General features: G+C 42.6%; 5 protein-coding genes across 7 annotated transcripts; 3 read left to right on the plus strand and 2 right to left on the minus strand.

The window, feature by feature from the left end:
* The first annotated feature begins 166 nt into the window (after positions 1-166).
* LOC148379830 (cytochrome c iso-1/iso-2-like) lies at positions 167-1,267 on the plus strand. The gene is made up of 3 exons (XM_088364534.1): positions 167-316; positions 531-706; positions 928-1,267. The coding sequence occupies exons 2-3, from the start codon at positions 538-540 to the stop codon at positions 1,077-1,079; spliced, it is 321 nt and encodes a 106-aa protein (XP_088220660.1). The 5' UTR covers positions 167-316; positions 531-537; the 3' UTR covers positions 1,080-1,267.
* Positions 1,268-1,401: 134 nt separating this feature from the next.
* LOC148379831 (uncharacterized) lies at positions 1,402-5,703 on the plus strand. 2 transcript variants are annotated; one of them, XM_088364522.1, is made up of 18 exons: positions 1,402-1,588; positions 2,077-2,198; positions 2,275-2,387; positions 2,441-2,551; positions 2,617-2,661; positions 2,744-2,770; positions 3,329-3,400; positions 3,476-3,538; positions 3,603-3,629; positions 3,731-3,775; positions 3,848-3,883; positions 3,953-4,033; positions 4,102-4,198; positions 4,266-4,405; positions 4,481-4,600; positions 4,659-4,788; positions 4,880-4,982; positions 5,057-5,703. In XM_088364522.1, exons 2-18 carry the CDS (start codon positions 2,096-2,098, stop codon positions 5,124-5,126), a joined length of 1,383 nt encoding a protein of 460 aa, XP_088220648.1. In that variant the 5' UTR covers positions 1,402-1,588; positions 2,077-2,095; the 3' UTR covers positions 5,127-5,703. The 2 variants fall into 2 exon arrangements, with proteins under 2 accessions (XP_088220648.1, XP_088220647.1); XM_088364521.1 differs by having other exon boundaries at positions 1,402-2,198.
* A 68-nt stretch (positions 5,704-5,771) lies between these two features.
* Positions 5,772-7,117, plus strand: LOC148379832 (peptidyl-prolyl cis-trans isomerase FKBP14-like). Its single transcript, XM_088364525.1, has 4 exons — positions 5,772-6,105; positions 6,185-6,345; positions 6,424-6,551; positions 6,667-7,117. The coding sequence occupies exons 1-4, from the start codon at positions 5,912-5,914 to the stop codon at positions 6,829-6,831; spliced, it is 648 nt and encodes a 215-aa protein (XP_088220651.1). The 5' UTR covers positions 5,772-5,911; the 3' UTR covers positions 6,832-7,117.
* wipf3 (WAS/WASL interacting protein family member 3) lies at positions 7,019-10,564 on the minus strand. The gene is made up of 8 exons (XM_088364524.1): positions 10,285-10,564; positions 9,516-9,604; positions 9,133-9,265; positions 8,886-9,035; positions 8,132-8,800; positions 7,878-8,021; positions 7,634-7,735; positions 7,019-7,540 (listed from the first exon to the last, which is right to left on the minus strand). Exons 2-8 carry the CDS (start codon positions 9,588-9,590, stop codon positions 7,500-7,502), a joined length of 1,314 nt encoding a protein of 437 aa, XP_088220650.1. The 5' UTR covers positions 9,591-9,604; positions 10,285-10,564; the 3' UTR covers positions 7,019-7,499.
* Positions 10,565-11,357: 793 nt separating this feature from the next.
* Positions 11,358-12,877, minus strand: LOC148379834 (uncharacterized). Of its 2 annotated transcripts, none has more exons than XM_088364532.1 (2): positions 12,525-12,877; positions 11,358-12,216 (listed from the first exon to the last, which is right to left on the minus strand). In XM_088364532.1, the coding sequence occupies exon 2, from the start codon at positions 12,208-12,210 to the stop codon at positions 11,878-11,880; it is 333 nt and encodes a 110-aa protein (XP_088220658.1). In that variant the 5' UTR covers positions 12,211-12,216; positions 12,525-12,877; the 3' UTR covers positions 11,358-11,877. The 2 variants fall into 2 exon arrangements, with proteins under 2 accessions (XP_088220658.1, XP_088220659.1); XM_088364533.1 differs by having other exon boundaries at positions 12,424-12,530.
* Between the last annotated feature and the right edge of the window lie 2,147 nt (positions 12,878-15,024).

Genomic DNA, 15,024 nt, shown 5'->3' on the forward strand with positions numbered 1-15,024 from the left:
TTTCTAATCATGACGTCACAAATATGCGGAAATGCCTTGAATTCCTGAACCAGGTAAATAAATAGTAAAGTGGTAAAATTGTTATGATTATGATGATTAGTATTAATCATATTTATTATTATTATTATTATTATTTTATTATTAATTTAAAGTAAACGCTTGACAGACACACCTTCCTGAAATATGAGATTCTGCTTTTTGGGGGTTGGATAAGATCAGCCCAGAGGGAAAAAAAAACTTGTCACATAAGAAGGGTGGTGCCTCATCTGTCAAGAAGTTTAAGAATTTGAGACTACACACCTTGACAAACAGAAAGGTAAGGATTTTTACTCTTTACTGAATCAAACAATTATCTCTATTTAACTTTTGTGTGGCTCTTACACAAACATACACAATATATAGATATTGGTTCCTATTTTTATACATGTAATGGCAATTATTAAGTTTTTTTTTCCTGTTACCCAGTTGTTTGCTATCTTGTGTACTATCAAGTAAAAAATGGTTCTTGATTTAATTCGCTCTCATTCTAGTGTGGCCATGGGAGACGTGGAGAAAGGGAAGAAGGTGTTTAAATTGAAATGTTCCCAGTGTCACTCTGTGGAGGAAGGTGGAAAACATAAAGTGGGGCCAAACCTGTGGGGTCTCATTGGCAGGAAGACGGGACAGGCGCCTGGCTTTTCTTATACTCAGGCAAATATTGAGAAAGGTATGTGACGCTGAATTGATCCTATTATTATTATTATTATCATCATTATTATTATTAGGTTGTTATTTGAAGATATACAGTTTTGTTTTTAAAGCTACTGTGTAAAGGGAGCAGTGATTTGTTTCTTTTGGTTTTGTTTTTCCCCAAATGTGACTGTCTTCAGAGTTGCAGGTCTGGACAGGCAAAGAAAAGTAAACTAATGCTTGTGTTTGTTGCCCTAGGTATCATATGGAGTGAAGAGACTCTGATGATCTACCTTGAAAACCCCAAAAAATACATTCCCGGCACCAAGATGATCTTCGGTGGTCTCAGAAAGAAAAAGGAAAGGCAGGATATTATTGCCTATTTAAAGGAAGCCACCTCACCGAAATAGATACACAAGAATTCCTCATGATATGATTAAATTGCATCTTATTGTGTGTTATGCATATGTTCATGTGTGTATTTTATTATCTCTATATGAATTCATGTCTCTAAATACTTCAATTGAAATTTTCTACCATATTTTAATTTATTGAGATGCACCTACATTATGATATCTATTAAAATCTTTGAATTATACTGTGCAGTCGTTTCATTGCTATGGCTTGCGCTGTCTAAACATTCCACTAGGTGGTGCCACTTCCCAGTTTAAGCCACCAGCCGCATAGCAAATTGACATCACTGACAGTCGCATCCCTAATGTGGTGGCACTTCGGTCGGGTTTGCAGAGCCACGAGGATTGCGTTCTGCCAAGCTCCACTCAGCAGTGACCTCTATTGGAAATAATTGTATTTTTTGCAACGACGGCAAGAAAGAAGCTTATATCAAGATTACTTGATTTGACAATCTCGATCTATTTGGTGGAACTGCAAGCGGTGCGTCTCCCGTTTGCAGTGGACGGTAAGCAAGATGATGACATTGCGCTGTTTTAAAATTATAAATGAAAGATAGCAGCATCTTTATCCCTCAACTTGGGACAGCCTCTTGCATTGTCATTTTGCACCATTATAAATGTGAATCTGCATTGATATTTTGGGTGCTTAGGGGTTAGTAAATGCATCCAAGTTTATTTCTGGTGCAGGTTGCATGCTTGCATCTGCTGCAGAGCTGCAACACGTTTACGCTTATGTCACATGTCTTGGTACACGTGTTCATGCACAACAGTTTGAGAATACTAAAAAGATGTTTTGACATTTTTGAATGAAGCTAGCAGAAATTACTGTGTGCATTAGACTGCACGTGCAAATTATGCAATAAATAGTTAGTTTTTCTAATGTGCATAGTATGTTTATTTTTTGCCCAACTTTAAAATATAAATGATTGACATTTATAGCAATTTGATCCAAAGGATGTTATCATGGCTTCTAAATGTGTCATTTATATTTTAGGATAAAATCCACTCTAAGAATGGACTTGGTAACATTTGCTGTGTCTTTCCACATTCTCGTGAGTCCTACGTGGGCTATGTCCCATCACTCCTTCATGGATAGATTCTTGACATCCCACTCAGGTAAAACGTTCTAACGTGTGTGTGTGTGGATGACATAAATTGGAGTGTGTGACATTACCTTGATATTTCCTCCAAGTGGTGAGGTTGCTGGCTAAGCCGATGAAGTTTGAGCCCTGCTGCCTGACGTCACCGCCTCCTCCTCCGCTCTTCCCGCCACCGCCGCCTCAGCTCTGGAAGCACGGCAAACCTGTAAGTGTCACACTTCGACACATCTGCACGGAATTATTTCATCTCGTTTGAAGGTCGACGGGAGCACGTCGGCGCCGGCGGTGTTTCGAGGAGAGGAGCAGGAAAATGAACATCCGGGTTGCCCAGCTGGACCTCCGGGCCCAGCGGGACCTCGTGGCCCTGAGGTGGGAAGGCAGAATTAAATGGACAGATGTCAATCCAGGCACATAAATGCCATGTCATCTTTCAGGGCGACAATGGACTACCTGGAATAAGAGGACCAAAAGGGGAAAAGGTGCATTCAAAAACTTTCCTCATGCATATATAAAAAATATAATAAAAAAAAAAAAATCTCATTCCTCGTTTGTCATTGTCAGGGAGAACTTGGACGTCCAGGGTCAAAGGTGAGCCACTAATTTTCCATATGTCATCAGCTCATCTTTTCATGATCCTGAGTTTGGTTGTCCTCACAAAAAGTCCACCAGCTCATTCTCTCACCCTCCTGAACTATAAATTTCTCTTTCACTTCTTTCTATGCTTTCCAGTTTATTATCTAACAGTCTTGGTACTGGACTCCAGTCCTGCTGAGCAATCCACTTCCACTCCTTAATCTCCCTAAGTGCTTTTTACTCTCAGCCAATGATAAATCACCTCACACAGCAGCAGCAGCAGGAGCAGGAGGAGCAGCAGGTTCGCTGTGTCCCAATAGACTGTTGTTCATTTAATGACAAGCATCCAAATGAGCGCACACTGCTCGCCTCGCGTGGCGAGGCAGCAGCCTTGGGACCCCCCAAAGCGGGCATCACATGGATGCTTTGTAATGTATGAGGCAACAAAATGTCCACCACAAACCTCAGGGGTGCCGTTAAAGCCTGCGCAGTCAGCTGGTGTATCTGATTAAGAAGGTCAAACTGTTATTTTCAGGTATTTATGAACACAATCTGCCATTTTTTGTTTCAAAGGGCCGTACTGGAGCGCCAGGTCTTCCAGGGAAACAAGGACTTCCAGGATGGCCTGGTCCGCAGGGACCCATGGTAAGTATCAACTGTGATTTATCATGTTGAAAAATAACAGCTTGTGTAAAATAAAGCTTGTTGGTTTGTTTTCAGGGTGAGAAGGGAGACCCAGGTCTCATGGGACTACCAGGATTGAGGGGACCCCCAGGAATGAAGGTGAGCACCGTGGTGGTCTTTTTGGATTTCATTTTTCATTGTTATCATTTCTCATTTCTTCTAGGGTATGCCTGGTTACAGGGGAGAGAAGGTAAATATTTGTATTAACTATTCATAGAAGATTTTTTTTCTATTTTTATTATATTTTTTTATCATATTCAAAACTTTACCAATTTTTAATGTTGTGAAAAGGGGGAAATTGGAAGCCCGGGAATACCGGGATCAAAAGGCGATAAGGTAAAAAAAAATTCCCTTGCATAGATGATTTATCAATTGATGAGAAAATGATTCATGTCACACGTTGTTTAGGGCACGACTGGTTTGCCAGGGATGCTAGGTCAGAAGGTAAGAAATAAAAACAAATAAAGCAGCTGACTCAATTCAATATTCACCTGTACCTTGCTCTTGTCACAGGGTGAACAAGGACCAAAGGGAGAGCCAGGCGTCCCAGGCAAAAGAGGTCCCACTGGCCGACCTGGGAAGAGAGGCAAACAGGTGAAGTTATCAACTTGTATGATTTCATTATTTCCACACATACTTTCTCCAACATTTGCTTCCTTTAGGGAGAAAATGGACAAACAGGAGCTTCAGGACTTATGGGCAAACCTGGACCCCCAGGTCCAAATGGCCCTCCTGGTCCACCTGGTCCACCAGCCCCTGGTAGCTGTCACGCAATAAGTAGCAACACACTAACGTGTGTGCTAATCCACAACTGTGCATCTTGCAGGTCTTTATCTCGCAGGGGAAAAAGGTGAGAAGGGTCTTCCAGGTCCACCTGGACGCTGTGAGTGTGACACGTTTCTTGTCGCCAACAACGCTCCTTCTGGAAGCTACAAACCTGAGGAGACCCCCAATCAAGTCCCTGCAGTAAAACCACATTAGCGAAAAACAGCTTGCTTGTAGCCTATCAACCTTGTTTATTTTATTTATTTTTGTGTTTAGATATTTGTGGTGAGCAACGAAGAAGAGCTGGGCCGCTTACATCTAGATCAGGCGATCGCATTCCGGAAGGATCAGAAGGCTCTTTACTTTCGAGATAAAGATGGATGGAAACCAATACAGGTGAGTCATTTGCAATCTGAATTTACGCTAAATAATCACTATTATGTTTCTTTTCCAGCCTTTCCAGCAATTCCAGTCCACTGAGAAGGTGCCAGATCAAGTCGGTGTGTGCGGGGATGGGAAGGTGCAACCCCAGGATGGAGAGGAATGTGATGATGGGAACCAAATTGTTACTGATTCTTGTCTGAGTGAGTCACAGTTGCTTTCCAGTACCAAAAAAAAAAATCTTAACCTTCTTTTTCTTCTGCCCATTTTTACTGTCTTATGTTCTACCTCCAGACTGCAAATGGGCCTATTGTGGGGATGGTTATCGACATGAAGGCATGGAGGAGTGTGATGGAAAAGATTTTGGCTATCAGACGTGCAAATCCTACCTTCCTGGGTAAGATTATTGATCGGAGCGCAGAATAGCAAATTAGCATAGCATTGTCAATGGCTCAATATCCTCTTCCACAGATCCTTCGGCCAGCTCAGATGCACCGAGTCCTGCGTCATTGACTCCACCGTCTGCAAGTATTTTACCTGAACAGAAACACAAGGTGCTAACTTTGCAACTCCTCATTCAAGGGGGATTCATTTGAAGTCATGACCCCTGGATATTACTTGATGGACTGAGAGAGCACCAAGAGGACTCCCCTCTGCTCTGTGCCATGAGATGAAGAACAGATGGATGTCAGCTTTCGGATGGGCTGTCGATTCTTTTGTCGGCCTCAGGGACCTAAGCGGTGCATCTTTTATAACGAGAGAAAACACCTTTTGAAAAGGTCTATAGTATTGCTACCACAATATGAAGAATGCTTTAAACATGTGCAATATATTAGAAATCATATATTTATATACGGTGACATGCTGTGTTATTGCATGGAAATGTGTTTAACCAGTAAATATTGTAGCAAAGTGTTTACATTCTAAAAGAAATGTCTTAATATATGAGAACGTAAAAAAAAGCAATACAGTAGCATGACACATACATATTAACTCTACTGTTCATTTTACATATTAACCAGGTCAATTTTCAATCAAAATGCAAACATCATATCTTTTTAAAATATTCAACAATTAATAGCCTGTCTGACATTAATAAATGGATGATTAATCCCTAATCAATGTTTCCAGCGGTACTGTAAATAGCATAGTAAGGGTTAATGACGTAATGTTGTGTGGGCGGGGCTAGAGGTGGGGAAAGCAGCCAATCAGACGCCCACTTTCCGCAACAGCGCTTACCACGGAACATCACTGCCACGTAGAAGTATTGGATTCTGTCTTCTCCCGTGTTCCGAATTTTAATTTTAACGTATTTCCACACCGGCCATGCTGCTACCGGTGTTGAGCTGGTTCTGCACCTCCATGCTGAGCGCCGTCAGCGGCGGAGCTCTGCCGGAGCCCGAGGTCACGATCGAAATCCTGCACAAACCTTTCCTCTGTCATCGCAAAACCAAGTATGGAGATATGTTATTGGTGCACCATAAAGGCTTCTTCGAGAATGGTACCATATTTCATGACAGGTTGGTAGTCGCAATACAAGGATTGACATCTACTGAATTGTTGCAGGAAATGAGTGACGAGTTTTTTGTGTGTCTCCAGTCGGGGTGATCCTACTCAGGGTGACAAAGACGCAATGTGGTTTATATTAGGCATCAGGGAAGCGATCAAGGGCTGGGATCAAGGCCTGCAGAACATGTGTGCAGGGGAGAAAAGAAAGTTGATCATCCCTCCAGCTTTGGCCTTTGGGAAAGAAGGGAAAGGTACTGTCACCAACTATCCTGAAGTGATGTCAAGCTTGCTGATTAGATCTCATTCTTTTGGACTTTTTCCATCCTTAGGTAAAATCCCCCCTGACAGCACCTTAACCTTCATCATCGAGTTGCTTGACATCAGAAACGGCCCAAGGTCACATGAGTCGTTCCAGGAGATGGACCTCAATGATGACTGGAGGCTTTCCAAGTCAGAGGTGAAACAACTGCACACTAATCAATACAAGGAAGCCATTTTATTCCTAAAAAGTTTATTTACTATTGTAAGCCACTTTTATGTAACTCTATTATGCCCTGGTTTTGTTTTGGCAGGTAAAGCAATACTTCAAGAAGGAGTTTGAGCGTAATGGCTACCCTCCTAATGACACCTTGCATGAGAATATGATGGAAGACATTTTTGCCGAAGAAGATGAAAATAAAGATGGCTTCATATCCTCCAAGGAGTTTACTTACAAGTATAAACACGATGAACTCTAAAGTGTCTCAGGTTTAAGGACATTGACTTTGCTCTGATTGACCCACATGAACCACAAAATGTGGTTTTGCTGCAGGGATTTTGTATTCTTGTCTAACTTTGTTATAGATGTACAAATAGTTTAAAAATACATGCAGCATGGCTTGCTTCATTCTACATTTCAGCAAGGGAAAAAATAGTAACATAATAGATGTTGTCTGTTTTTATTTTTCTATCAAGCAAATAAGATGTTGCACTTGTATATTGTCTCTTAGAATCAATGTGATCAATAAAAGTGACTTTAAGTTATTTCATCGCGTTTGCCAGAAATGCCCAGCAGGTGGCACTGTTGTCTAACATCACAATAGAAGTCGAGTAATACTTTCTAATTAAAGATACGGCCAAATTATCAATATGTGGACATCAAATTATAATCGAAATTATTTATTTTCTGTACAGATAATGAAATGTTTCAACCGTTTCAAACAAACCACATCCAAAATAGGCCTCAGAAGAAATTCACTTGAGACTGAGGATGAGTAGGGAGAGCCCTCCTCTCACTCACATTCAAAACATTCCACTCCAGAAAAGGTCAGAGGTCACATACTGTAGTTCGAGGCGCAGCTAACTCACAATCACGATGCAATAAGGGCCCTGGCTCTTTGTATCCAGGAATTGTGTGGGATGAAGCTCATCTGAGGTGTGACCTGATCCCATGGGGGGCGGAGTTTACTGTTAAGAAAAGATGGAGAGTGCAAAAAAAACATCACATACTGGAAATGGGAAAATAATAACACCACTGGGGACTTTTCTGTGCAACTGTACCTCTGTTTTCTTTGCTCGGGTAGATACGAGGGAAAGGTTTGAATTCATCTGGAGGAGGGAAATCTTCTATTGGGTGGAACTGGAATTTGGATTCAAAGTCGTCTGGATGAAGGGAAGAAATTGAGCTTTACATAAAGTGCATATAAAAAGTCCCCTGTTGAAACTAATCATCTCATAACCAGGAGCACATAAGAGTCTAAGGCCATTGTGATTTACAGGAGGCCCCATCTTGTCGTTCACTCACCCAGACTGTGCAGGTGTCCATTCCTGAAACTGGAGGGGGGCAAGGGAGGGGCAGGTGGCGGCGGAGGGGGAGGAATGCGGCTGGACAGCTCAGTGGCAGGAGAACGTGTCGGAGGAGCTGGGGGAGGAGCCAGACGACTGACACCTGCTCACAAGGAGGAGTGTGCCATCAGAAACGTGAGCTCTAACATGAAAAATGCATTTAAATTGGATACGATGTTGCTAGCTTCTGTTCCATCACGGTTCTTGACCCACCTGCACTTCTCGGCACAGCAGGCGGTCGTCTGGTTGGAGCGTTGCAGGGGTATGACGGGGGTAGAATTCGTAACGCCGGTGAGGGCACCGCTGGAATTCTAGGCGGGGGCGGCGGGAGATTGGATGGGAAGCTTGGGGTGTAAAAACTTGGGAGAGGGGGAGGTGGCGGTGGGGGTGGCGGTCCGAGAGGGCTTGGGTCACGCAGGATGGGAAACCGTGCCGTTTCGGAGTGGACAACAGGGGGCGGTGGAGGGAAGAAGGACCAAGAGGAGCGGTCCCGAGGGAGAGAAGGGGGGTTGTAGGTTGGAGGGGGAGGAGTTAAAGGTTTGGCGCTGGGGGTGTGTTGGTAGTGCTGGATGGGAAGCCAGGTAGGCTTTGTACTCTGAAATGGGGGTGGAGGGGGTGGGCAGGAGGGGAGAGGTGGAGGCTTGTTGGCAGGGCGGTCCTGGAAGATCGGAGGCGGGGGTGGAGGAGGAAGAGGAGCAGAGGGTGGGGCAGGGGGTGTTGGTGGTGCAGGAGCAACCACCGGGAGAGGAGCGAGATGCTTGCTGGCATGAGTTGGTGAGGGCGGGGCGGAGGAAGAGGCGAGCGGACGGGGGCCGATCAAGTCCGCCAAAGTGGGCGTGTTCCACAGCGGCTTGAGGGAGGCCGATGAGCTCGAGCGGGACACTCAAACACACACAAAAGTCTTTTCAACACACACATTCAAAACAAAAATTAAATCTAATAAAGACGACAAGCTCATTCTACCTACCTGGCGTCTTGCCTGCCGACTCTCGTTGCCCGACAGGCCTTAGGGTCGGAAACCCTGCTGCAAACAGTCCACCTAAGGATGGCGCACCTCCACATGGACCCTGAGCAGCACCAACATTGCTGGATACATCTCCACCTGAAGCCTTTGGCTCTGGGAGCGGCAACATACATGCAATACATATTTAAAGATACTAATAAAAAGCATGACGTGTCAAAAATGAATAAATCATGAATGTTGTGTCTCTTACTATCCACAACAGGGGCACTGCGGTCATTAACGTGTGTAACTTTCTTCAGTCTGGCTCCCTTCTGGATATCGGCTAACAGGGCGCTCCTACCACCTCCTCCACTAGACTGGACTTTAGGAGCCTCTAATGGAAACTGTGACACAAATAAATATTCAAATAAATTCCCAGTAAAGTGTCTATTTTTGTATTGACTTCCCCTTTAAGCTATAGTTCCTCACCCTATAATAAGACTACAGACATTACCTATGACTCAGTTATCATACGGTCGCTGTCCACCTGCTGAAACGTAACACTGGGCCTCCATTAATAATGTAAACAACCTCTAGGTGTCGAATTAAGACAATAAGATTAACAGCAACAATCCAAAAGAGATATTTTCTTACCAGTGGTGGTGCAACACTGGGGGGTGGCGGAGGAGGTGGCGCCAAAGGAGGCAGCGGCGGCGGAGGTACCGGCATGACAGAGGCTTCACCTGTAGAAGAGACGGCTGTAAAAAAATGCCACCAGAAGCTGCTACTGTGCACGCTAAACACTTTAGCTGACCTCTCGCCTGATTCTCTGAACAGGAAGCTCTTTCAGCAGTGCAAAACAGGAAACAGAAAGCGCTCCATCCTCTCTGGAGAAGTTCAAAACATTCCCCCCCACCCACCTAGCACTTTTCACTCTGTCTTCCCACAATGCCCCATGGTGGCGGTCGGGAGAGGAACAATGGCGTGTGTTGTGTGAGAGGTAACAGACTCCCATGCTCCTTATAGTTGTTTTTTTTTAATTCCCTGATTGGCTAACAATGACTGCCCTGACTTATCAATAAGGAATTTGAACATCTCTGGTAATTTAATAAACAACAACTTATGTCCACTATGCAACTGTCAGGCTGTTCCTCCGTTACTATTTCTATCGTGTGTCAGCTATCTCCATAACACTGCCACTGAGGACTTTTCACACTCCTGGCTTTCCATGCTGTCAAACAGGTGGTAGACACCTCAATATTTATATAATTGCAATTAAGTATATTTATACAAAATAATACACCATAATATACATATATTGTGCAGTTTAGTTCAATTTGCCAGTGCATATTAAAGTTGTGTTTCACTTTTAAATACTTTGATGAGCATAAAGAGCATGTTAGAAAAATAAACTTAGTCCTACCTTAAGAATCAGAAGGGAACCTGCTAGTGTTGAGAAAGTCCTCAGCGTGAAGGCGCGCAGCAAACTGACCTCATGGTTTTATTTTTAACCCAACTGGTGGGTTGTTTGTCACTAACCAAAACGGCGTGCAAAAACTTTCAAACGAAAGGGATTGAGTTTCTTTTTTTTCCCAAATGTCCACGATGCAGCCTTGTGCACTTGAACAGTGGACTATTGATTGCTGCCGTAGTTCTTCCACAATGTGTGCAGAAGTCTAGCGGTGCAATATCACACATTGCAGAAAGGGGCAGGACGCTACATAACTGGGAAGAAACACTAGGAGGGGAAATATTACCAGTCGCAACTAGATTTAATATCGCAAAAATTAACACCTGATGATCTCTTGTGGTTGGGTATTTAATGATACGGAAAAAATAATCAGGGACTCGTTATGTAACAACAATTTTACATTATCCAAATTGCATAATGCAAAACAATGGTTGGATTTTTCTTTTTGTTGGCTCCATTTTAAGGGAAACTTTAATCGTGTTTATATTCCACTGTTGTCACTTTACTATGCAACACTTGACAAGAAGTTCTACAAAACTGGATTTTTTAAAATGTATTTTTAGCATGGTATTCACAATGCAGTTCTTTACTGGCACTTAAAAATTACCAAGCAGTTAATTACCGTGAGATACAATTTTGCATTTGCGTTTATTTTGGCTCAGTGCCATTTGATTGACTTGGCAAGTCAAGCAACTGAAGTTTACGTGCAGCAGCACCCCCTGTCGGTAAAATGATGAAGTGACACAAGAATGCTGTGACACAAGCGCGCTCCTCCCTTGAACAGGGAAACAATAAAACTTAAAACCTCAGTTTGGCTGACGTTGTGGAATCATTTGGAGGTAATTTATTTACACTGACATATAGAATTGCTGTAAAGCTGTCACTGACAATTTTGTGGTTTACTCACCTGACCTCCATGCAGGGAGCGCATCGTCATCGTGACGTCATCCCAAATCCTGCTGTCTCCAGGTCCCTGCAAATCTCAACAGGATGAGCAGTAACATCAAATAAAAGGATGCAACATGTTGAATGGTAGAAACGCTTTAATTTATTGCTCATAAGTTGTCTTCATTTCAATATTCACAGGTGATCTAAACACAGCGTACCATAAAAACAAACATCTGTGTCGTTTAGCCACAGCTCTGCTCAAAAATCTTAAAACTTCCTGGACTGATCCTTCATACAAACATGAATCCTAAATTCAATTTAGTTACTCTTACAGTTTCACAAACCTTCCAATTATTTCACAAAAGCATTTTCATAGAAGGCACATCCTTCATTTGCATATATTAAATGTCATTATTACACAGGCATGTTAAAATTACACATAAAGAGGACACCACACAATCTCACTTGATGGGCTGGCTATCAAAACAAACCTTTTTTTTTTTTTCCCGTGACCTTTCGGACCTCTCTGCTTTTTGTCACCTTCCTCGTCACCATCGCAACCAACCTACAGAAGCTCCTGTACACCTCAAGGGAAGGAAGCCTTCTCATCTTTGTGAAGTCACTTTTCTACCTTCCATCGCTATCACATATGTCGTCTTAGGTCGGCGTGCCTTTATCTGTCTCGGGAAGGGCTATGCGCGCCCTGCTCTTCACCTTAAAGCGTCCCGAGCGGGACACGTTCATATTTCTGCGGCAAGTCTGCTCGTTGAACAGGGACTCCATGTGGGAGTCGTCGTAGGTCTCGTCGCTGAAGATGCGGGAGCCGTTGGTGCACTCTTGTTGGGACGGAGACTGCTCAGTGGTGTTCTTGGACTTATCTTGTGCAAAAGGGTCAAAGTCCGGTCCGTACGAGTTGGGGGAACCTGCCTCCTTGCTGCCTGCCTTCTTCTTTGGCAGGAAGGCCCTCCACCATTTTGCCTTCTCTGTCATCTTGGTCTGTGCAGAGGAGACTTTCTTTAGTCAGACAACAATTATTCACCAAAAATTCCTTGTTTATGTATTTTTCCATTTAAAATTTTGACAAATAAAGCATTCAATTCATCCATTTCAGTTTAAAATATAGAAATCTGACTGGATTTAACTTGTAAATAACAAAATTACTATTACACTGACTAGTTAGGTCACAATTTCTGGATTTCCCACCTCCGAATGTTCTGAAGCCTTCTCGGTAAAACTGGTTTAATGAGTTGCGAGTAAAGAACAAACCGTGATTCGCATGTGGACTCAATGCAAAATAAACTCACCTGAGGAAAAGCAAGAGCTGGATGAGCTTGTGATGACCCAAATCACGATGAAACTCTTGATTGTGATCTATTTGAAAGCCACTGCCTTCAAACAACTGTGACAGGAATTCTCCAATTGAAACTGGAGAGGTGTCACGCTCGAGTCGGCCGCCGTGCCTCCTCTCTTACCTGGCCGACAAAAATGTCGTGCCCCACCTCGGTTATTTCAGTCAAATGTCTGGACCCTTCCTTGATAATTGCTCCAAAATGTTCGTAGGAAACAACACATATGAGGTGTCTCTTTCTGCCGACTGAACCAGCAGGTTTCCGTCCGAAACTCTCACACCTGTAGTCACTCCTGATTGGCTGACACAACACCAAAGTGGTCACGGGAGCACAACACAGGTTAAACTGCTGTCTCGTGTGGGCGGGGTTTGTCGTTGCTGGGAAACTCACTCCACGGGAGACGTACGTCTATATCAGTGACGGATTAAAAAAAAAAAAAAAAAAAGGAATCCTTTGTCCTCAGGTGATCCAACCCATGTTGAAAGGCGTTTCTTTTTTTATTTATATATTTTTTATTTTGTCTCTTTTTTTTTTTAAACCCACAGTGTCACTTAATGTGGTTTCACACAATTAAATGTCAAGGTGACGTTGACGTTTAATTTCACATGCTCATTAAGGGCCGAGGTGGCACATAAAAAAAAAAGTCTGAAGTAAAATGTGCACAAGTTGCAGGTTGTTTTTTTTAAACAAGCTACACAGGATTTGCACAACTGAAAGCAGAAAGCAAATTTCCTGTTTCCAATTATTCTTTTTTATCATATCGTCAAAGAATAATTTCAACCTGAACTGGCCTGATGGATAATGCAGCAATAAACATACTGCACTGCAAAAAAAAAAAGATGCATCTTTTAAGTAAAGTTATGTGTTGATACATAATAGGAGGGATGGAGTGGGGGGGGGCTCTTCATGTTCTAAGAATAGCAACATGTCCAAGAACTGGCTTCTAATTTGAGGGTGTGTGTGTCTGTCGTAGAGCGTCCATGAGTCAATGTGTGTCTGCAGGGTTAGTGCGTGATGGGTGGTGTCAACATGGTTGGCTGTGCACAATTTAGACAGGCGTTGGGAAGGATCAGTATTTATTTATTGATTTTAAATTAAAGTATACTTCTTAAGGTCTACTGCAAACAGATAATGCGAGTGACTCACTGTGACGAGTGTTGTTGGAACAAACCAAAATTTGCACTAATCCATTCTTCCATTTTCTATTGTGCGGGTTAGCTCACTGACTTTGGGCAAGAGGTGGGGCACTCGGGACTGGCCGTCAGCCGGTTGTATGACCACTTATCATAAATTATTATTAATTATTCTTATGATTCTACATCTGAATTTTGTGGCCTGTCGCTTCTCTTTCATCTTTCATACTACTTTGAGCCCCTTTTGTGATTTAGGGCCTTATAAATAAACTTAAATTAGTTTATCATAAGGCCATTTTCTGTAGAATTCTCCAATGAATGTTCACCTCAATAAATGGGACATCTGTCTGGGCTCTTTGTCTGCCACTGAACATATAAATAAATCTTAATCATAGTGCCCATTTGCCAAGTTTGTTACTGTCAAAACGATACACCTGAAAATCTCTTATTGCCATTGCGGCAGAAGTGAACAACAGGTTGAGCCGAGGTGTGCGAGCCGAGGTGTGCGAGCCATGGGAACGAGAGCGGAAGGCAGCCAGTTGGACTGGTAGGGTCAGCTTGCAAAACACCTCAAAGGAGGTGAGCATATACTGTGATTAACAACTGTTGTGATTTCCAAGTAAGTCATGTAGGCTTATGAAAGCCAGATTTTCCCATTCAGGAACAACTGTTGTAGCTCAAGGCATTACATAATCGTAAAAAAAAGTCTTTGTATATTTGGGTGGAGTCGACTGTGTTAAATTGTGTGCTTTTGTTTATTTAGACACTTTTCATTGTGCGTTTCTGGAGTTTTTAGATGTCTTTAAAGAGCTGAGATTTTTTTTGTTTGTATCTCTAAACATGATCTAGTTCTATTTCAAAATGTCATTGTGCTATTAACCACAACATTAGTCAGGTACAGCTTGTTCAGAAAAATAATATCCACACCCAGGTACACTTTGATGGTGCTTAGATTTGCATCATCAGGTTTGAGTGTGACAGAGGATAAGTCATTTAGTGAGTGTCCACACCCTACATGATGTGGGCATGACATCAAGTTTTATATACAAAAGCTGCTCCTTTTTTTTTTCTTTCTTTTAGCAGTCATTTTCCCAAACATAATAGATAAAGCAGCAAACAATTGCCATTGTCATTTTAACACATTGACTGCAAGCTGGACTTGAATTATTGAGGCCTTTTGGTCAAATCTTATTACTTTTATTCGGTTTTATCCCTCCGTATTAACTGTACCTTTGATTTTGTATTTTAACTAGAACTTTGTGAGGTGACCTCAGTATTCAACTCGTATAGATGAAAGTAGTGATAGTGCTCCAAGTTCTAAA

The sequence above is a fragment of the Syngnathus floridae genome, chromosome 21 (genome assembly GCF_059516105.1).
Source record: "Syngnathus floridae isolate MCC-2025c chromosome 21, RoL_Sflo_1.0, whole genome shotgun sequence".
In the NCBI taxonomy this organism is placed as follows: Eukaryota; Metazoa; Chordata; class Actinopteri; order Syngnathiformes; family Syngnathidae; genus Syngnathus; species Syngnathus floridae.

What these genes read in the sequence shown, in the direction of transcription:
- LOC148379830 (XM_088364534.1), top strand. Translation starts at nt 538, where the DNA reads ATGGGAGACGTGGAGAAAGGGAAGAAGGTGTTTAAATTGAAATGTTCC. An exon ending in TCAGGCAAATATTGAGAAAG is followed by an intron (nt 707 to 927) that starts GTATGTGACGCT and finishes TTGTTGCCCTAG; the next exon opens with GTATCATATGGAGTGAAGAG.
- LOC148379831 (XM_088364521.1), top strand. Translation starts at nt 2,057, where the DNA reads ATGTGTCATTTATATTTTAGGATAAAATCCACTCTAAGAATGGACTTG. An exon ending in ATTCTTGACATCCCACTCAG is followed by an intron (nt 2,199 to 2,274) that starts GTAAAACGTTCT and finishes ATTTCCTCCAAG; the next exon opens with TGGTGAGGTTGCTGGCTAAG. An exon ending in CGGGATCAAAAGGCGATAAG is followed by an intron (nt 3,776 to 3,847) that starts GTAAAAAAAAAT and finishes CACGTTGTTTAG; the next exon opens with GGCACGACTGGTTTGCCAGG.
- LOC148379832 (XM_088364525.1), top strand. Translation starts at nt 5,912, where the DNA reads ATGCTGCTACCGGTGTTGAGCTGGTTCTGCACCTCCATGCTGAGCGCC. An exon ending in GGTACCATATTTCATGACAG is followed by an intron (nt 6,106 to 6,184) that starts GTTGGTAGTCGC and finishes GTGTGTCTCCAG; the next exon opens with TCGGGGTGATCCTACTCAGG. An exon ending in GGAGGCTTTCCAAGTCAGAG is followed by an intron (nt 6,552 to 6,666) that starts GTGAAACAACTG and finishes TTGTTTTGGCAG; the next exon opens with GTAAAGCAATACTTCAAGAA.
- wipf3 (XM_088364524.1), bottom strand. Translation starts at nt 9,590, where the DNA reads ATGCCGGTACCTCCGCCGCCGCTGCCTCCTTTGGCGCCACCTCCTCCG. An exon ending in GTCGGCAGGCAAGACGCCAG is followed by an intron (nt 8,801 to 8,885) that starts GTAGGTAGAATG and finishes TGTGTGTTTGAG; the next exon opens with TGTCCCGCTCGAGCTCATCG. An exon ending in CCCGAGCAAAGAAAACAGAG is followed by an intron (nt 7,541 to 7,633) that starts GTACAGTTGCAC and finishes TTTTCTTAACAG; the next exon opens with TAAACTCCGCCCCCCATGGG.
- LOC148379834 (XM_088364532.1), bottom strand. Translation starts at nt 12,210, where the DNA reads ATGACAGAGAAGGCAAAATGGTGGAGGGCCTTCCTGCCAAAGAAGAAG.